This window comes from Lactuca serriola, chromosome 8 (genome assembly GCF_051521515.1).
Source record: "Lactuca serriola cultivar US96UC23 chromosome 8, Lser_US96UC23_V15, whole genome shotgun sequence".
Classification (NCBI taxonomy): Eukaryota; Viridiplantae; Streptophyta; class Magnoliopsida; order Asterales; family Asteraceae; genus Lactuca; species Lactuca serriola.
Window position 1 is genome coordinate 61,684,493 of NC_136415.1, and position 22,055 is coordinate 61,706,547.

General features: G+C 35.3%; 1 protein-coding gene across 2 annotated transcripts; it reads left to right on the forward strand.

Annotated features, from left to right (window-relative positions):
• Window positions 1-1,274: 1,274 nt before the first annotated feature.
• LOC145069651 (sulfhydryl oxidase 2-like) lies at window positions 1,275-5,209 on the forward strand. Of its 2 annotated transcripts, none has more exons than XM_079016604.1 (11): window positions 1,275-1,710; window positions 2,168-2,192; window positions 2,284-2,376; window positions 2,479-2,660; window positions 2,782-2,854; window positions 2,977-3,045; window positions 3,134-3,207; window positions 3,359-3,515; window positions 3,597-3,637; window positions 3,708-3,854; window positions 4,527-5,209. In XM_079016604.1, the coding sequence occupies exons 1-11, from the start codon at window positions 1,430-1,432 to the stop codon at window positions 5,011-5,013; spliced, it is 1,629 nt and encodes a 542-aa protein (XP_078872730.1). In that variant the 5' UTR covers window positions 1,275-1,429; the 3' UTR covers window positions 5,014-5,209. The 2 variants fall into 2 exon arrangements, with proteins under 2 accessions (XP_078872730.1, XP_078872731.1); XM_079016605.1 differs by having other exon boundaries at window positions 3,365-3,515.
• Window positions 5,210-22,055: the final 16,846 nt, after the last annotated feature.

A 22,055-nucleotide genomic window follows, 5' to 3' on the forward strand; every position in this document is an offset into this window, starting at 1 on the left:
GTTTCCCTATCCACTTGTAGGTAACAATTAACCCAAGTTTGAATTCCCTTGAGCAACTATGGTATTCTCTGAGGGACTTTATTTGAAATGTTTGCTCATCTTTCATCCAGGAAGCCCACAGTCTAAAAGGGCATTGTGGTCTTTTTCCTTTACAAGACTTTACAAGCAACCTATCCTTGTCATTCTTCTCATAATACAGGTCATATCTATGTGCAACTGCATAGTTACTGAGAGATGACTTAAGTTCAGCAGGAGAAGAGAATCTCATACCTAGTTCAGGCTTCATCTTCCTCCATTCCTGAGTAACATCATGCCTAGGGTAGACAGTTGGAAGTTCATTGCCTTCTTCATCTTCATCTGTAACAACTACTAGACATAAATTGTTCAAAAACTTATCATTATAGGTTCTTTTGAAGATTCTTTTGCTTGATGTAACCGATTCATCCTCTTCATGTTCACAGTTTTCATCAGCTGCCAAAACAGAGTCGACATCTTCTTCTGAATACACAAGTTCTTCATCGTTTGGTTCTTCTTTCTGAATCCACTCAAATATAGGTTCATTATCATGGTCAATATACACACCACATGTCTGTTAGCATTTGCAACCTTAAGAAACTCAGAGTAGTCACATTCATTTTGTAGTGTTTGGAGCCCCTCACTCAATCTCACTTTAGGTATACAGTAATAGACATGCTTGCACTGAAAATCGATAAGCTTCTCAACATATTTGATGAAATCAGAGAAAACAAACTCGTTTGCATCTTCATTCAGTCGTACTACTTCTGGAGCAAAATACACTAATGGATTAGGCACAAAAGTACCATTATAGTGTAAATCGACTTTTGGAAAAGCTTGATTTTCCTCCATTGAATCAGAATGGTGTTATGAGAGAAGTGAAAGGTGAGTAAATTAGGCACTGAGCAAGAATGGATTGTGAGAATAAAGACACTAGAACCCTAACTGATCTTCGTTTGTAAATGAGGTTTTTTCATAAATGAGGGTGAAAGAGGATAATTGCCACGTAACTAAATTCATTTTTCTTAAAATCCCGTAAAACACAAAATGACCGGCTTAACCAGCATCAACCGGTAATAAGGACTTAATCTATACACAACAACAAGTACAAGGGTAAAATGTCGACAAAGAAAAAGTCTAGGATTAAATGTGTATAAAACCAATAATACGTTACCTTTTAAGTCATTATCCCATAAAAAAAAATATATAATATTATATTAGACATGAATATATTAGTATATATTATCCTGAATAAAAAAACAAAACGGAGTCCTGAAGGTTTGGCCAATGTAATTTTGCCATTTCAATGGAGAGCTAATCAATCGGTATACAAAATCATGTCTGCTTCCACCTGCTCATCTAACACCATAGTTGATCAACCATCAGTGTTCCTAATCTGCGCCGGTAGCCTCACATGCACCTTCTTCCGCCGGTGACTCTATATCCCTCAATCTCTATCTCTTCAATGTTTAAGTTTTTCACTACGCTTTTCATTCTCTGGAGTTTCGACTCGTCATCATTGTTATCATCCGGTTTGCCCAATTCCCCGACGCTAGGATCACGTTCGATACTACGTGCTATCAAACGAGGCGCTGATCGACCTAGTTTGGTGGTTGATTTGAACAGCACCAATTTCGATGCAGTTCTCAAGGAAACTCCTGCTGCTTACGCCATTATTGAATTCTTCGCTCACTGGTGAATTTTCCTACTATTAATTTCTAGGGTTTATGAAATTGCACATTACTAAGGTTGAGAAATTGCACGCCTAGTCATGTTAGCTTGAGATTTGGTTTTCCTCTTTGTATGGAGTTGTGTTTCATTTTCAATTTTGTTTTAATATTCGGAATGACTACTGACGAAAGAATCAAGACAAAATCATATATCGTACGAATCAGAATATGTTGCAATTTGTAAATGCGTACAATGAGATACAATTTCATCATTGATATCAAAACTTGTTCATCTGCATGCAGAATTAATCTCAATTTGGTTACACTTTCATCCATTTTTCTCAAAACGACTACCTGTTTTCACTCATAAGGATGCCTCCTTCTATTGGGGAAAACTATGGAGTCATTTGTTTGCGTGAAAGAGACTTACATAAACATGAATAAGAACAACCATTATTGATTACTGCTTCTTTCCATTGTAGGTGCCCAGCTTGCAGGAATTACAAGGTATTTCAATCTTAATTTTGTAAATCAATCTCATCTCAAAGTACTCAACAAACTTGTTATATTTCTTATCATGTAAGCTTTAATTTTTCAGCCCCATTATGAAAAAGTTGCAAGGCTTTTCAATGGAGCAAATGCAATTCATCCTGGGATTATCTTGATGACAAGACTAGACTGTGCCCATAAGGTATCAATATCATTACTTAGAATTTTCATTCTCCCCTTTAAAACTAAAAAAATATCAATTATATATGTCAATTTTCATCTTTAAACATGTTTGGCAAAACAGGCAAATACTAAACTTTGTAGAGCATTCTCTGTACACTATTTCCCTGTGCTCTTATGGGGCCCACCTGCTAAACTCATTGCTGGTCGTTATAATGGTAAAAAAGTAAAAAGTGAAATAAAATTGGTTGAAGATTGGGAATCATCTAAACTCCTTCTCAATTGGATTAATACACAATTGAAAAGGTAGAATGTTTTAGAATTTATGTATATGTCTGTATATCTGCTTTCTGCTTTATTGTGTTTATCTGTTTTGTTTTCTACTTTATGCGTGTGTTGTAACAATATGTTTTTCTTTTATTTTTAGTTCATATGAGTTAGAAGATGAGAAATTTGAACATGATGAGCTTCTTCAATCAAATGTCTCAGACTCCGGACAGGTTTTATACATTGTGAAGTGCTTTTTCAAATACTTAAATTCCAGTTTTAATATTTAAAAAAGAAAATTCTTTTATATTAAAAAGGTTATATAAGTTATTAACTTATTGAAAATGTCTTTTAGGTAGCTCGTGCAATATATGATGTTGAAGAATCCACAACCATTGCCTTTGACATTATTTTGGAACACAAGGTTATTTTAGACAAATTGCATATAATAGCAATGTATTTTCCACTCTCAATTTTTAATTTTCTTTTTTCCATTTTGTTTTTTTGTATAGATGATTAAATCGGATACTCGTGCTATCTTTATAAAGTTTTTGCAACTTATGGTGGCTCATCACCCTTCTAGAAGGTTCATATTCATATTCACATTTTCCTTATTCTTTTTCTTCAAAGTTTCTATTTTTTATAATCTTTAAATGTAAATATATATATATATATATATATATATATATATATATATATATATATATATATATATGTATATATATATATATATTCAGGTGCAGAAAGGGAAGTGCTAACATACTTGTGAACTTTGACGATTTATACCCTTCAAATATATCATCAATAAACAATAATGAAGTGGATAATATCATTGGACTTGATGCTCTTAGCACCTTTCAAATTTGTGGAAAACAAGTTCCACGTGGATATTGGGTAAAAAATATTTTATATATTCTTTAAAGAGAAAATTACAGAAAAACCATTAACTTATTGTTTATGATTTTTGAAATGTAGATGTTTTGTCGTGGTAGTAAGAAGGATACTAGAGGCTTCAGGTATACCATTTCAAACAATTTTCTTCAACTTCTTCACAAAAGGGTATTTAAGTAATTTGTCACTTCACAGTTGTGGGTTATGGGTTCTATTACATTCACTTTCTGTAAGAGTCGATGATGAAGAGAGCCAGATTGCCTTCAAAGCCACCTGTGATTTTATCCACAAGTTTTTCATCTGTGAAGAATGTAGTCAACATTTTTATAAAATGTGCTCAAGGTTTATTCTCCATTTCCCATTTCCAAATTCCAAATCTTTTAGAGTAAATTACATTTTTAGTCCCTGAGTATATACAATTATTTAAATTTGGTCCCAAAAAGTTTTCTCTTGCAATTTTTGTCCTTATTGAGATTCATGTAACGTTTTTGGACCTTGTTCCTGTTAAATTACAGTTTTGTCCCTTATTATAAAGCCAAATTCCATAAAAATCACTGTACTTTAGGGTTTTTTTTTTAATATTTAATTTTTTGTTTCAAAATAGTCACCACCTAAAAATTATAAATTCTATAAAAGTACAATAATTTGGAATTTGTTCACTTTAACTGCTCCACGAAAATTCTTTTAGTATTATTCCAATTGTTATTTGCAATTCATTATAAAAACAACTTTAACTCAGTGATTAACTTTTTTTTTTTTTTTTTAATGGTTAAACCAAAATGAATCAAACTACAGTATTTTTTTTATTGAATTTGGCCTTATTATTTGTAACTGATTTTTTTTCCCAAAAGATACAAAAACTTGGATCTGGGACTAAAAATGTTACAAAAACTTCAAACGAGGAGCAAAATTGCAAGAAAAACTTTAAGGACCAAGATTGCATAATTAGTTACACACAGGGACCAAAGTTGTAATTTATGAATTCTTACAAAAAAAAAACACTCCAATTTGCAGTGTTTCTACTCCATTAAACACAACCCGCGAATTTGTCCTCTGGTTATGGACAGTCCACAACAAAGTCAACGAAAGACTAATGAAAACCGAATCCCTTCTCAGAACCGGTGACCCCAAATTTCCCAAAATACCCTTCCCTCCAACCCAACTTTGCCCCTCATGTTACTCCAAAAACCAAACCAAACAAAACAATTCTTCCATAAACTGGGACCACAATGAGGTGTTCAAGTTTCTACTTGACTACTATGGGAGCATGCTTGTGTCTAGTTACAAAGACAAGGACACTGACATCATCAGCCACATCAGCATCGCAAGCCAGGTGGACTCAGATGATTTGGTATCGGGAACCGCAATTGTGGTGCCAGTTGGCGCTGCCATGGCCATTGCGGTTGCCAGCTGTCTGTTTGGAGCGTTGGCGTACGTGTGGCGTTCGCGTCAGAAGAACCGCAAGTATTTCCACAAACCCGAGTTTTTAAAGAATGTTTAAATTAGTAGGAATAGGATCGATGAGGGGTATTTTGGGGAATTGAAGAGGGGGGAGAGAGAGAGATCCGTGCAAATACATGTGAAAAATCGGGAGTTTGAATAGGAAATGTGATGAAAGATCGTTTTGGCTAGCGTAATTGAACATTTTTTATATATATATACGCATAACATTGTATGTACATAATTTTTTTTACATATATGCGCATAAAAGTCGCCAAAAAATGCATTAATTTATCACATAATTTGCGTATAGCATATAGAGATCCTTAGGAACATACATGATGACAAACATGCAAGAAATCTAATTGATATCCTTGATAATTTTGTTTTTCACAAAAAATGTGGAATCTCATATCGATATCATATTGCCTAATCGTGTGTTGCATAGAACATGAAATCATATGTCGAATTCCGTTATATCCTAATCAAAAAACTGTTTGGAGATATATCCATCGACGGGACTAGTTAGTGATACAATATTAATTACATGGCTCTGTTTGGGTTGTAGACTTGGATCAAGTAGAAAAACAAGAGTAACTAACTAGAATAATTTATTTGTTATTTGTTGGTTATTAAATGAAATAATTATAGATTAATTATGAGGATTTTTATCCAATAAAAGCTAAAGTGTTGTATTAATGGAATGTAACTATAATGGAGCAAATCCGGGAGTCTAAGAAAGGATAATTAGGGTTTCCACTCCTTATATAAGGGTGGCAAGACCAAAGGAGCGTCGAATGGAACCCTAATTTCGTCCTCCCTCCCCTCCTTTCCTCTCTCCACTTTGACATTGTGTAAGGTCTTTGTAAACACCCTATTTTCTGTTAGTTATTTTAATAAAAGAATATAAGTCTAAATATAACTAAATGAAAGGTGTTATATAAATTTTAAGTGATTATATAATAATTAAAAATGAAATAGTAATTCCGATTTATGTATTAGAGGGTTTTGTAATTTATTTTCAGCAAATGGATTGAAAGTGCCAAGTTAGGAAACCTAAAATGTGAAGGTTTTGTCAAGAGGGGGTTGTTTTGTTAATATGGAAAAGATAGGGGTCAAAAATGGAAATTTCGAAATTTAAGCATGGTTTTACCCCATTTGCCTATTTGCATAATTAGGGTAAATAAATAGCTAAACTTAACTTAAATTGTCATTATTAGGAAATGTGAAGGATGATCTGGTGTGAGTGAGTACTAGATTGTTTTGGAGGTGAGTTTCTTACTACACCGTGTTGTATTATATTTTCTTTACGTTAGCTTGTGTGTACTATGTGTTGTTTATACGAGTAGTATTAGGCGGGGTCTAATCTAGTGGTTTCCCTTATGTATTGAGGATTATGCATGGTAGGACTCGACGGATCTGAGTGGGGATCGGGCATAGACAATGTGTCCCAAAGGCTCGATGAACTGAGCAACGGGATCGAGCTTGGACAATATGTCCCAATAGGTTCGGGTACGGGGGATCGGGCTTAGCCAATGTGTCCCAAGGGCTCAACGTAGAAAGCAAAGGGGATTGGGACTGGTTAGTGTGTCATAGTAGGAGTATGTATGTTTCTGATTTGTTCTTTGACATGAATACATGGTTATGTGTTGATACTATTTGTGTTTACCCCTATTCCATCAAAAACACTATTTCAGGTGCACAAGATGGCTTGGCGTGATCGCGCACACTAGCTCAAAGGCAGGATAATGGATTTTTGATATTGGAGTAAATATGTTTTCAGAAGTTTTAGAATTATACCAGATAATGGTTTTGGTAATTGAATCGATCTTAGGTTTTGGATTTAAATTTATTTTGAATAAAAATGTTAAATGAATGATTCATGTTATTTAAAAAATTCATATTTATTGTAAATTTTGGGATGTTACAAGTTTGTATCAGAGCACAACTTGAGAGAATCAGGCTCAATTCGGTGAGTTCTTAACTCAAATTCGCGGCCAAAGGGTTATTTTAAAAAATAAATTTTTTTGAAACTAAACGAAATGGTTTGGAAAAGGTGATCGGAAGTGTAGTGTGTACAGTCAGCTGGTACCAAAGGTAAAAAGGAAACTGTTCAAATCTTATTTATTTTCTTTGGATATGATATTGTTATATGTATACTAAGCAGTGTGATTTTTTTCCACATGCTATTTTGGATGTTTGTTATGTGTACTATTTAGATTTTGTGCTAGTATTGATAGGTTGTTAAATAAATGCTTTAGGTTGTATGCAATAGGAACTAAATAAACTTAGAATGTCTGATTTAGCCTAGTGCGCAACTCTCGTTTGAGTCCAACCGTTCTGGTGTAGAATCTCTTATTCAAATGACAATCTGGTTTCACATTGTATACAATTATGCATTCACAAGACGACACTCATGAGCATTGGACTCAAGATATGGTGCTGCCATTTATAAGAATGTGCATGAGACTAAAGGGAAGAAAAAAAATACAAAACGAGAGAGTTGAATCTAATCATGGACCACGAGAAACATGGTACCATACATGGGATTAGGAAGCAACTTACTTTCTCATTTTCTTATTTAGGGTTTTATGTCAAAGTTAATGATGTAAACATTATTTCATGAACGTATATTAAATGGGATGGTGGAATTGTGTAAGAACCGAAAATTTAGAAAGATGTGATTTTAGCTGAATAGTCAACCAAACGAGCAATTTGGTCATTTGGAGGAATTCATAAATTGAGACGATGTAATGTCATGAATTGAGTCAAGATAAGTCTAAGTGAATTTTATAAGATGAGATAAATGGGTTCAAGATAAAAAAATGCAATAGATTGTGCATTTAGGCCATACAAGGTAAAATGGGAATTTTCTACCTTTTTAGACAATGTTTGCAACTAAATATATTAAGACCCATAAGTAGTTAGTCTGAAGTGACGTAATGGAGTTGTAGAAATCATCCCCACCTTCGTATCGATAGAAGATTTGTAGAAAATGGAGATAACATGAAGAAGATATGCATCTTTGAAGATGCATTAGAAAATGGGAAAAATACGTCTTTTGAGCTTTTTGCATGGCTTAATGGATTAAGCTCCATATGAATTAATGCAAAATTAATTATACATAATTGTAGGGCTTGTTAATACCTTCGTGTGTATATAAAGATCACTAAAACCGGGTTTGAAACGAAGAAGTTATGAATATTTGAAGTTGGAATGGAAAATGGACAAAGCTGGAATTTGTGAAATGTAGTCACTATAATGTGGTAAGAAGGTTTCCATAGTGTGGTGACACTCCCAAAACAAATATTTAATCTGTTAAACCTCATTCTCGAGCCATAAAAACTCCCTAATTCGAAGGAGAACTGAAGAATGACGATTTTGATGCCAAAAGAATGTCAATATGAGCTAGAAATGGAGGATTGCAAGGATGTTCCCTCTAAATGGTGAAATTGTTGGTAATGATTTCCCCCTTATAATGGAGCTTTCAGCTTTAACGGTGAAATTGTTAGTTTTGACTAGATTGCTTGAGTTAAGCAACCTATAACTCAATTTGTGTGTTATTAAGAGTGTTTAGAATCTTTGAACAAGATTTGGATGTGACTTCCATGGTGAAACCCATATATAGATAGTTAGGGTTTCAAACCCTAACTGGTGAGAGGGATGAATTGATGCAATAAAGTTTAGATTGTAATGAATTAGGTAGTATGTAAAGTTTAATTCATGGAATATAATAGATTTAGAGGTATAAAGAGAGATGAGAATTATGATCAATTGAGAGTTCATTGTGATACGTAGAGTGATTAAGCTCTTAGTGGGTTGAGAAAAGTTCTAAGGAGCTTGATATGTTGTATGAATAATGAAAGATCTATAACATCTGAATTTTCAAGTATTATTATTTAAAATTCCTTTTGTGAATTCAATTTAAACTTGTGGATTTATCCTTACCACGATGTGGTGTTTAGAGCACCACGACATGGTAATTTCTCCTCAACATGACATGGTGATATAATGATGAAAATGTGGCGTCGCTCTCTGCACAAAACCCTTAGTTTCGGGCCTTTGGCCCTGTGTACAAGATATGAGAGCTAGGGTTTCGTCCACCCTCATCCCCCATTGCTCTCAAAGAATCCCCAAGCAAAACCATAGCCTCTTGTGATCTTTTGGTGCTTTTGTGGCCTTTGAAGGAAAAAGTGAGGTTTTCAATTGCAAGGATTCAACAAGCAAGCTTATCTCCACCTCCTTGTGCATATTCTAGATTTTTATAAGTCCCCAAGTTCTTATCTTTTGATTCATCCTTTCTAGATCTAGGATTGAAGCATGTTTCTTCATGATTGTGTTGATTTGAATATATGGTTTCAATAAAGTTGTAAAATTTGTTGATCCTTGAGGTCCTATGGATGATATGATGATATATGATTTAGATATGAACTTCTATATAGTTTTGGTTTTCATGCATGGGGTTTTGAACCCATTTCTCCTATATTGACCTGGTTGAAGTATGACATGCATTGGACATGCATGTCCTTAAAGCTAGGATTTTTATGATCCCTAAGGATGCTAAGAGACTTTTTGGAAAGTATGTATGTTTGGATTAACGGATTAAGAGCTTGGGAAAGAGATGGACCTGCCAGTGTCCCTACGGTGTGGCAAGGGTCTTGCCACGACGTGGTGGGCAAACCCATCACAATTTTGATGAAGCTAGAGCATGACACAGTATCAGGTTTCATCTGTGATTGTTTTTGTCGTGTGGTAGCCATAGCACGGTCAGTAGCTGGCCACGACATGGTGGCTGACCGTTGACTTTTTGGTTAGATTGTTAGTTTTTTTAGTAGACTAAGGCTTGGCCTTTTGTGATTTATTAGGTGGTGTGTATTACCAGTTTACCGACTTTGTGAGTTGTAATATAGTCTACTTTGATTAGCGAGGTGAGTCTTCTCACTATACCATGTAGAATGCTAGATTGTTTTTGTGGCTCTTGCATGTGTGTTGGGCGGAGCTTGTTATGTTTATTGGGCGAGGCCTGCTATATATGCTAGGTGTGGCTTGTTATGTATGTTTATCGGGGCCCGTTTTGTATGTTGGGTGGGGCCCGTTATGCATGTTGGATGGGGCCCATTATGAATGATGGGCGGGGCCCGTATTGGTATGTGGTATTTTGGGCAACTCACTAAGCTTCGTGCTTAGGGTTTAAAGTTTTATTGTTTCAGATACGTCTAGTAGAAAGGGAAAGGAGTCGGCTTGATTGTATTCCATCCTTCAATGGTATTCCACACTTTATGATTTTGGGATTACTCTGATGTTTTTATAAAGAAATAAAATCATGTTTTGTTTTCTTTTAGTTATGGTGTTATGGAATGGTTTTTTTGTTTTTTAAAAATGAAAACATTTTCTTGGTATTTTGTGGGATATTACAAGTTGGTATCAGAGCCTTGGTTTAAGGGATCTATGCTAGCACGGGGGCGTCCGGACTCAAACTAAGGATTTATAAATCTTTTTACATGAAAATATTTTTCCAAAAAGAGTTTTAAAAAGAGAAAAAGGGTGCGATGCATGCAATTAGCCGTGGCTTAACTAAGTGAGAATACACATACATGAATATTGAGTATGCTATTATATGAATTGCATGTTAGAAGTTGGCTAGGAATCTGCTCAGGTTGCATGCTAGGATGCCTGCTTAGGAGAGATGCTTTTATTCCTATTATATGTTTAGGTGCTTAGGGTCCATGTTGATATCGAAACATTATTTGATGACTGCATTAAGGTGGTACATAGTTAAGACTAAATAGTCATAGAATGTTTGATTGAACATTATTGTGTGCTCTTGTTTGATGGACTTAGGGAAGAGACATCTATTTGAATGTCTATTTTATTTTAAATATGTATGACCTGCATTCATTAGGCAATTTTTTGGCACGTATGGGATGTGAAATCCAAGGAGAACTTAGGATATGGTTAGTAAGGAGTGGTTACACTGTCGTATGTGTATGGATTGGTGTGTGGATATATGGAAGCGACTTAGGAGATTTGGGATGATTCTTGAGGAAAATACGGATATGTGTGGAAGCTAGTAGGAGCCCATACTACTGAAAGCACATGATCCGTACTCAAATCATGAAAAGTATTAGATATTCTAAGAAGCTCGTAGTGTGAGAGATTTCGTGTATACATTTTGACCCTTATGTTATGTTGTTTAGAATAGTGATGAATCATCATGGAGAAGGTATTGGTTCAGGTTCTAGTTGAAGCTTTCGTGCTAAACCTACAGATGTTGAGTTACACAACATGATTGTTGTGAAGGTTTCAAGAGTCCTTCTGGAGGACATGCCTTATCTATTTGGCACGGTCAAGTAGGGGTTGATTGAGATGATGGATGATCGTTTGGGGATTGTCTGGGTAAAGCTGGCAGCTAGCCAGTTTAGGGCACACAATCTCACTTTCCTAGATTTTCATTCTTGTGGGGCTCCTGAGTACTTCGGGATGAAGGAAGCTGTTTCCAGCATGTGTTGGATTGTGGATCTAGAGTGTGTTTTTCAGACTAGCTTCTTCCTTGATTGTTCGAAGACTAGATTTCATACTTGTTTTATGAGAGATGGAGCTCGAGACTGGTAGGAGGAGGTGAGCTATGCTTTGGGAGCAATGGACCTTGAGGCGATCAACTGGACAAATTTTGTTAGCAGATTCAAGGATGAGTTTGTTCCTGCTGTTGAGGTTCTGTAGTTGGGTAAAGAGTTCTAGTATCTCCAAGAAACAACAGACACTATGGAAAATATCACTTCCAGATTCAGAGAAAAGGATTTGTTGGTTCCACAATATGATAGGGATGAAGAGATGGAGAAAATGAGGTATCAAGACATGTTGAAGGAAGACATTAGGAAGTTCGTCATCATATCTAGTTGTTAGTCCTTGAAAGAGATGATTGACAGAGTCCTTGAGCGAGAAATTGAGTTGGAGTTACAGAAGAAGTAGAAGGCATCTTAAGTTCAGATTGTAATGGTTTTAGCAAAGCAATCTAAGACTTCTAATTCACCACCTAGAACCCAGTCGGGATAGAGCCATTGTGGCAAGTATGGGAGATCGCATAAGGGGCCTTCTCTTGTGAGGGGAGGTGGTTTTTTCAAGTGTGGCCATACGAAACACATCAACAAAGACTTCAAGAAGGGGACACTAATTTATTTCCACTACAACTAGGTGGGCTACAAAAATGTTGATTGTTCAATCTTATATGGGGGAGCAGTGAGGGTACCCGCTCCTTCCATACTGAGTAGATGGTCGTTAGGTCAAGGAAGAGATGTTGGATTAATGTCTAAGTCCATAACTATAATTGGTGAGACTTGACCCGACCCGTCATGGTCCATTTGGGTTGCATGGCATCATGCATTTGGATAGACTATAATGAGAGAAGTAACACTTAAGGTTGGTTAATATATTATAAGTTCTAATATATTAATAAGATTATTTAATTAGTATTGATCAAGAATTAATCTAGGATTAATTAAGTGATCAAAAGAAGACTAATTAAATATACGGGTTGATTGTGTAAATCATCCATACTTATATAGTGGGCTAATGCTCCATGGATTATCTAGTTGGGCTAAAACCCATATGATGCTTCATGGATGCTCAATGGTGTTTTGTACCCATGGATCATGGAAATGAAAGGCCATGTGAATGAGGGTTTACATGGTGTAACCCTAACTATATATGCATCTTATTCTTGACCAAAATCGGCACTAGTATCATTCTAGAGAGGGCTAGCCAATTTTCATGAAGTGTAGAATTCTCTCAAGTCTTTCCAAGTGCATATGATGTTGTGTGAACCATTTGAGGTGTCACAATTGGGGCACTAGGCACTCAAGCTTCATGAAGACTTTCTACATCAATGAGGTATGTATTCTATCTTGTTATATTCATTGTTTTGTATGCTAGATTAGGATAATACCTTAGAAAGTTCTCATTTGCATGTATAATAGAGAAAAAATAGATCCAAGGTATTTAGGGTTTCATGTACACTTAGGAGTGTTAGAATGCTCAAAACCCAACAGTGGTATCAGAGTCTAGGCTTGTTTTCTTGTTATACTTACTAAATTGGCTAAAAAATCGCGTATGTATGCTGTCTGCTCAGCAGACTCGCCGATTCCACTGATGGACTCGCCGAGTCCAAAGCAAAATGCATCCAACTCGCCGAGTTTGTTCGTGCACTCGACGAGTTAGACCCCCAGATAGCATATATATTCGACTTTTTTGGCTGGAATTGGACTAGGAACATTACTCTAAGATGTTTTTGGACTTATAAACTTGTTTTTGATGTGGTAATGTTCATGCTAATCCAATTTCAAAGATAATTGTCAATAGATTCATGTTTTGTATTAGTTTAAGGTTTAGACTAATTACATAAAAAAGTTTGATTTGAATTATCTTGTTCTTATGAGTTGCTTAGATTAATAGAAAAGTTAATTGATTATGTGTTTTCAATCCATTTTAATCTAAGAGTTGATTCTAAAATGTGTTTTTGTAACTTGTCCTCAAGTTATATGAAAAGTCACATTTAAGTTTCATAAAACTCATAAAAGTTGGCAATGGTTACAAAAAATGAAGAAACTTGTCCTCAAGTTACGGAGGTTCAAGAGTCACTTCATTAAGTAATAAAATGTGTAACCTTAATTAATTCCATAAGTTACAAAATAAAGAAAAGTTACATTCTTTAATAATTTAAAGTCTTCCATAACTTGTCCTCAAGTTATGGAACTTGAAGAGTTTTTTAATTAAAACTACTTTAAACACATAAGTTATGGAATTAATTAGTTTTGAATAGTTTCAAAACTTGCCCTCAAGTTTTGGAATTTGAAAAGTTTTCTCTTATGAATACTTTAATTCCAAGTTCGCCCTTAGAATTTTAAAAGTTAAAATTCAACCTTTATACTTTATAATATTATAAGTTAATAATATTTATATATATGTATAAGAGTAAAGTCAGTCTTACCGTTAGTAGGCCTCATTCACGAAGCCGGTCTATAAGGGGGTATAAGGTTACTGCCTATAAAATGGCAGTTTAATGGGTGTCCACTCTCACCCACCGCTTCCTTGACCGGTGGAGGGTCGTTAGCCGAACAGGTAGGACAAGGACTAGAATTCTCCCTTCATTAAAAGTATTAATGATAAATATTAAGTAACTAAACTCTTATAAATACCCAATCTTAGTTACTTAGGAAAATGTGAATAAGGTGCTAATCCATGAAATTACACTTCGCTCTTTGTTTAAGTCGGTTAGTGGAGCGTGTGTAGTTAACCGACACACTAACTCGTATTTAACAAGGTAGGCAAAGGGTAACTTAATGTTTATCATAGTATCTATGAAGCGTGTGTGGTTAACCGGCACATCGATTGAGGGGTAAACACTTAAGGGTACCAAGTAATTTGCATGGTTACTTCACACCTTGTTTTGTGATCCTCGACATCCCAGTCACAAAACCTGAATGGCACACTCGAGATTGAAACATGCCATTGAACAGTTCAATGAATCTCAAAGATCTAGAAGTTTCAAAACCAATTAAAACCTAATAATACATTTCGTTTATCTTGGTGGAAATTGGTGAATCGTCATTCACCTACCTTCAAATATTTTATAGCTTGGATTATGACATCCCTCTTCCAAGTTATATAAGTATTGTGTTGGGTCCTAGCCTTAATATTTCATATTGGGTGTTATATTAAGGACTTTAAATCAACTATCTTGAATATCTCCCAAAAGATGTCTGGTTTAGACATTTATGATCTTCCCAAATCTCTTGAAACAAGCTTTCCTAAATGAAGACGATGTCCCATGGAAATCATACTTCTTTCACCTCCTCTAATTATTCTCCCTAACCCACAAGTTCAAGGTCACTCAAGCCCTATTGGCAAGACAAGGTCTAGGTGTGATCACATCTTGGAGATGTAGTCACATATTGACAAGTCGGGAGAGTTGGGTGTCAAAGTCTTGAGAAAGTTGGTGGTTCAATCACTTTCTGAGTCACATAGTGAGCTCCTTTGGGACTCCTATGAAACAGACTATGACAAGACCCTTAATGATCTTATCTATTTGCTAAGATCAACTTCCTAAAACTTTATGGACATTGACAATGATGACATTGGATATCCAGTAAAGCTCTCTCTTCCCAGTGGAAAGGGATCGGCCATAGTCAACTTGGTTGACCAAATGGTAGAGAGAGAGAGAGGCTAAGTCTGAGATAGTCCCATTATCAAGTGTCCATTGCCAAAGAAAGGGGCGTTGGTTGCAAAGCTACCAAATTTACCCAAGGATGTTAAAGTCAATAAGTTTGACTCTACTTTAGATAAAGTCCACTATCTAACTCTGCTAAGTTTCTATTATGAGATTCTTGATACATGACGTGACTGGGTCACATGTTGATGTTTTAAGAATCAAAGAAAAGTGAAGAAACTTAAAGAAAGAATATGTTGAATCTGATCGTGTAGATGGATTTCTATCACATAGTTTGAAGATCGGATTCTTGAGCTACTTCTTAGGAGTTATGATATATTGCTTAGGAATAGATAACAACAAAGTTTTCATGTGCTTTTGCACAGTAAGGATAGTTTTTCCGCAAAGTTTTTAAAATAAAAGGGAAAATTTTGATTTTATTTTAAAATATCCTTACATTGGCATTTCTGAAAATTTTGTTACTTATATGTTCCATTAATAGCAAGAGTGGAGATATGAAATTGATTCTTTCATTTGTGGTAATGTCTAAATTTACCAAATAAGGAAAGATTCTCATCACCCAAGTTTCAATTGAACCGGAACTTGGAATCATGCAAGTTGTATAGCATGATGAATGAGAACTTTCAAGTATTGGAAAATTAAGACTAATTACTTGTTCACATGGATGTATGAGTCATGTAAAGGACTAAGGGATCGAGTACACATTCTTGTGCACTGGCTAAGTCCACCACAAAATATAGATAAGACTATTCGTCATAATTTACTATAGCTCAGTAAATATGATTATACTTACAAGCTTAAGTGTAATTCTGAGACATTGGAAAAGGTTCCAATGTATAACAGAGTGAATAAGAAGAATCAACTTAGGCAGAAAGATAAAAGCTTCTCAAATCTAAAAAGATGGGAGAGTATTTTAGTATCAATTTTTGTGATCATCTTAATGATTAAGAAACCATATCACAATTAGTTCTCTAAGGAAATCTTAGTGCATTCATATGACTAAGAAGAGGAATCTTGAATGGTTGAAATGGTTAAATCAAGAAGATGAGTCATACTTCGTTCCAATACAATTCTTAGAGTCATACTCCAAGATTGTAATTTGAGTGACATGTCTTACATAAGGTTTAAAACACATGTCAAAAGTAAGAGTAAAAGTTTTCTACTCTTGTACATTTGAAATTGGTAAGTTGTGATGTTTTGGATAAAACAAAGACCAACTATGGCCAATTGTGTGAAGTGTTTGTCTTGATTAGAATCCACACTATCTCTTGAATATCTGACAAAAAAGTCTTATATGTCAAGAGGACAGTGGGAGTCTTAAAGGTCTTGAAAGTCTCAAGAACTAATCAAGAATAAAACCTGAAGTTCTTCACTAGCACACGATATGAGGTTCATAACCTATCGTGTTGACATATTCTGTGCCCATTCCAATTAAAATTGGCTTTGCATATGAGTTCTTAGAGTTCTCAATTGGTTGCACAACAACTTAGAAGCAATGGCAGGCCCTTGAGCTGCCAGGTGGAAAGAAATTAGATTGAGTTCAGTCCATATGAGTTTGGATTTGTCATTATCCTTGTCTTGTGACTATGGTTTTGACAACTCACATGGATAAGAACACATACACCATTAAATCTAAGTGTCATAAGATTTCTCTCCGATTCATGAAAATGATGGTAAGGAAACACTTTCACTAAGTAGATTTTAGTTAGATAGCAATTGTGATATTTGCATTCTCAAAGTCGTTAGTGGAGCGTGTGTGGTTTACCGGCACACTAACATGGACTTGTGAGAAATGGCAAAGGTCTAAACAATTGAGACTATGATTACGACATCCCTTTTCATAGTTCTAAAATTGTTTAGACACACCTGTAATTTGTCTAAAAGAGGTGTATGATTTTGATAAAGTCTTATCAAAACAATCTAGTATCAAAAATCTGAACTTTGGTAAGAAAGTCAGCTAATTTCTGAGTACATGTCAAAGCTAGTGGGAGCATAAGTGATATGCTAATAATCATCATGTTAGTGGGAGAATGATAATTATGATAAGTATTGCAAGTTAGCAATGTTAATTATAGAAAACAAAAGGTTTCAATTGGGAAAGAGTTGTTTTGCTATAATTAAGGGAGAGGAAATTATACTTCATCTCAAATCTATAAGCTTAGATCGTGAGGTTTTAATCATTTATATATATATACATATATATATATATATATATATATATATATATATATATATGAATTTCATGTTGGAATGGCTCAACATAAGGAAATTCTATATATGGGTCCATTATTTGCGTTCTAAAATTCAATTATGATTACGACATCCCTTTTCATAATCTGAATTATGAGAACTTGGCAAATAGAAATGGAAATATTATAGCAAAAGACTGGTTTAGTCTTTATGTGAGACATCATGAATCGTGTCCCATATGCTTCGGATATAGGATCGATTACATGTGCTATATTTATCCTTTCTAAAATTTTCCTAATGCCTGGGGCATTAAGAAGGGAAAAGGTATAGAATTGGATATGACTAAAAGGATTAAACAATTGTCGAGGACAATCTAAGGTTTACCAAAGATTGGTTGCTCAAGGACAGTTGAAAGTATAGTGATAATTCTGGAAGGACCATATTGACATAATCTGTAAGGAGGCAACTCTTGTTCAGAAGTGATAGTCAAAATGGAATTTGGAAATGTTTCAAAGATAGAAATTATTCAATATGTGTAAGATTAGGAAACTTAATGCAAGAAGGTTGTTTCCAAGGAGCTGATCTCCTCTAGAATGCTCTGTAATGGTTGTTATCAAGTCTTTCTGACTTTGTGCATACTCATTACAAGAGGATCAATGCATATAAGTTTAGAATCTAACATATTTCAGTAAATGGCATGAATTTGGAATTCTTGCATTTGCAGTAAGGATTTGGGACTGTGAAAAGAGGATCATTGGAGTTATGCTCGATTGATCTATTTCACAAAGTAGAGATCATAGACAAACATAGTATGCATACTTGGTGTATGGCATGACTAGTGTTTAGAAAACGTAGTGTACATGCTTGGAGCATGGGACAACTATTGTTTTAAATTCAAGAAGAAAGTTGATAGCTGAAACAGTATACAATGAATAATGTGTAATCATATGGTGATAAATAAAAGGTGTTTTATTTATGTTCATAGGTTTTGATACCATATTGGATTCAATTATTATTGTGTTTCACTTTGCATGTTTTAACTTCCTGAATAACTAGGTCATTGTTCTAGATGAGTAAGTTATTCAAACCATCCACAGTCGGTCATATGTTGGAAGTAGATATGAATCAAGACTGTCATGGGTTGGCTTGTAAAGGTCTAAGATGTTGGACAAAGGGCTACAACACTCATGAGTGCTCATAAGTTCTGAGTATTGGATTCAACCCGCGCTCATTGGAATCACTTCATGGATTTTATCACGAGTGATCATGAGACGATAATATCTTATATTCTTCAAACCTAGAGATATGAGTTGTTACTATGAGTTGGTTGTACATTGATTGCATGAAAACGCATTCGGTAACTCGGTGTTATAAAACGTGCCTTTGTGTATGATTCAACAAGTAGTAGAACAAGACATATGAGTCGAATTTTATCCATTCCTTTTACCTTCGGGATAAAAGCGATATCTGTGGGCCCCTCGATGATTTGATGATGACAAATGTAAGTGCTCGGCCGGGCCAGGACTGATTTGATTTGTTCAATTAGTAAGTCGTCATAAATCGGAAATCGGGAAACAACAAATGGACAGAGAGAATGATTATAATCCATGTCTCAGTCCATATGATATCTAGAATGGAGGAATATATGACCCCTTATCTAATGGACAAGTCATTGACAAAGGTCAGAGTTCATCTACAAGGTCAGAGTTCGATAGAATCTTTTGAGAGCTACGATTGCCAGTCGGTTCTTGAAGTCACACACAATAATAGTTTTAGACTTATCCAAGTGGGAGACTGTTGGATTAATGTCTAAGTCCATAACTATAATTGGTGAGACTTGACCCGGCCCGACATGGTCCATTTGGGTTGCATGGCATCATGCATTTGGATAGACTATAATGAGAGAAATAACACTTAAGGTTGGTTAATATATTATAAGTTCTAATATATTAATAAGATTATTTAATTATTATTGATCAAGAATTAATCTAGGATTAATTAAGTGATCAAAAGAAGACTAATTAAATATATGGGTTGATTGTGTAAATCATCCATACTTATATGGTGGGCTAATGCTCCATGGATTATCTAGTTAGGCTAAAACCCATATGATGCTTCATCGATGCTCCATGGTGTTTTGTACCCATGGATCATGGAAATGAAAGGCCATGTGAATTAGGGTTTACATGGTGTAACCCTAACTATATATGCATCTTATTCTTGACCAAAATCAGCACTAGTATCATTCTAGAGAGGGCTAGCCGATTTTCATGAAGTGTAGAATTCTCTCAAGTCTTTCCAAGTGCATATGATGTTGTGTGAACCATTTGAGGTGTCACACTTGGGGCACTAGGCACTCAAGCTTCATGAAGACTTTCTACATCAATGAGCTATGTATTATATCTTGTTATATTCATTGTTTTGTATGCTAGATTAGGATAATACCTTGGAAAGTTCTTATTTGCATGTATAATAGAGAAAACATAGATCCAAGGTATTTAGGGTTACATGTACACTTAGGAGTGTTAGAATGCTCAAAACCCAACAAGAGGATCCTATGTTAAAGAGTCAAGCGTTTCAGTTGATGGCCAGGGAGGCCAAAGCAATGCCATATGTGGTTACTGGTATGTCTTCTATTTATTTCTTTTGTTTTGTAGTTATGCTTATGTTTTTTATGGTGTGATTAGGGACATTCCTAATTAATGTTGTGCATGCTCTTTTTCTTTTCGATTCGGGTTCCACTTAATCGTTCGTGTGATCTTAACAAGAAGTTTGAGGTAGCTCCTGGAGTGTTAGACTATCCTTTTGGAGGTAGAGATCACAGATGAACATAAGGTGAGTGCTTCGAGGGTTTAAAGGGGATGTGTTCTTGGGATGTTCCATGAGAGGTATCTCATTGACCTGATTCCTATTTATTTGTGAGAGCCAATGATCATTGTGTATGGATTGGTTGGGTCAGAACGGAGCTTTGATTGACTGTGAGCATCAGTTGGTGCGAGTTCGAACCCCAAGTGGGGGAGAACTAATTATTCATGGTGAGGGTGCACAATGTGGACCGACCATTTGTTCAGCTACAAGAGTTAGGAGATACTTACAACATGGATGTTCGGGGTTCTTGGCTTACATCGTGGATAGTCGAGTATAAGGGAAGAAGACCATCGAGGACGTGCCTATTTTTCAGGAGTTAAAATGTGTTTCCCGAGGATTTGTTAGGAGTGCCTCCTGAGAGGTTGGTGGAGTTGATGATTGACCTAGTCCCGGGTTTGGCTCCACACAACCTCAAGAGCTGTTAGACAAGGGGTTTATCAGACCGAGTTGTTCACTTTGGGGAGCACCGATCATTTTTTTGAAGAAGGATGGATCGCACCAGTTGTGTATCGATTATAGGGATTTGAAGAGGTTAACGATGAAAAACCGTTATCCACTTTCGAGGATCGACGATTTATTTGATCACCTCTAGGGTGCATCTTGGTTTTCCAAGATGGATTTAAGATCGAGATATCATCAGATGAGGGTTAGGGATGAGGATATACAGAAGAAGGGCTTCATGAATTGTTTTGGGGACTATGAGTTTGTGGTCATGCCATTCGGGCTCACCAATATAACGACAAATTCATGGATCTTATGAACTTAGGATGCAGAAAAATGTTGGATTAGCATGTGATTGTGTTTATTGATGATATCTTGCTCTATTACAAGACCAGGGAGTAGCATGATAAGCATTTGTGAGAAGTTCCTAAGACTTTGAGGAGGGAGAGGCTTTATGTCAAATTCTCTAAATGTGATTTCTAGTTGCGTGAGGGGAAATTATTGGGCTTCCTTGTCAACCAAAATGGTATTTTGGTTGAACCGACCAATATTTATGTGGTAATGCATTGGGAGGTTCTGAGGTCGCTATTAGAGATACAGAGTTCTTGTAACACCTACAGATTTGGGTTAGTCAATTAAGATATAATAAGCGTTAAAAATGACTTTTTGATAGAAAATTATTTAGGATAAATAATCTTAACCAAATTTATAGCATATGTGACAAGGATTTCGTACATATAAAAAACGCTGAAACCCGACTTCGTATGAAAAAGTTATGCTAATTCGAAGTTTCATGGTTAAACCGGCACGACTCTACGTATCATAAAAAGTGAATTTTTGATAAATTACATTTTAGCCTAAGAGATCTAAATGAAATTCATAGCAATCATTAAACCGAGAGTGTGCATATAAAGATCGTCCAAATCGGACTTCGTGAGAGGAAGTTATGATTTTTTGAAGTTTCAGTGCATTAGTGCGGGCACAAAAATCGAAATTCTAATCGGTTGATTGTTAGCCAAAACAATCTAAAGGAGAATTGAAGATCTCACGAATGTGAACCCGTCGATAAAAATACAGTCGAGAATGGAGTTCGTATGAAGAAGTTATGAATTTCGCATAGACTCTAACAGTCTAAATCGGTCTAAATATGAATTTTTGTTAGAACAAGAATTAGAGCCTTGGTATGCATGCATAATTTTTTGGATGAATAGAAATGGACGGTCAAGATTAGGCAACTATAATGGCATGTCTGGATAATGGTTTGGATGACCAGAGCATTATTTTAAGCGAACAAGGAATTTAGAGGATTTCTAACCTTAAACTTAGAGTGATAAGCGATGATCATGAGATGTGCGTCTATTATATTTTAGGTAGTACACTTG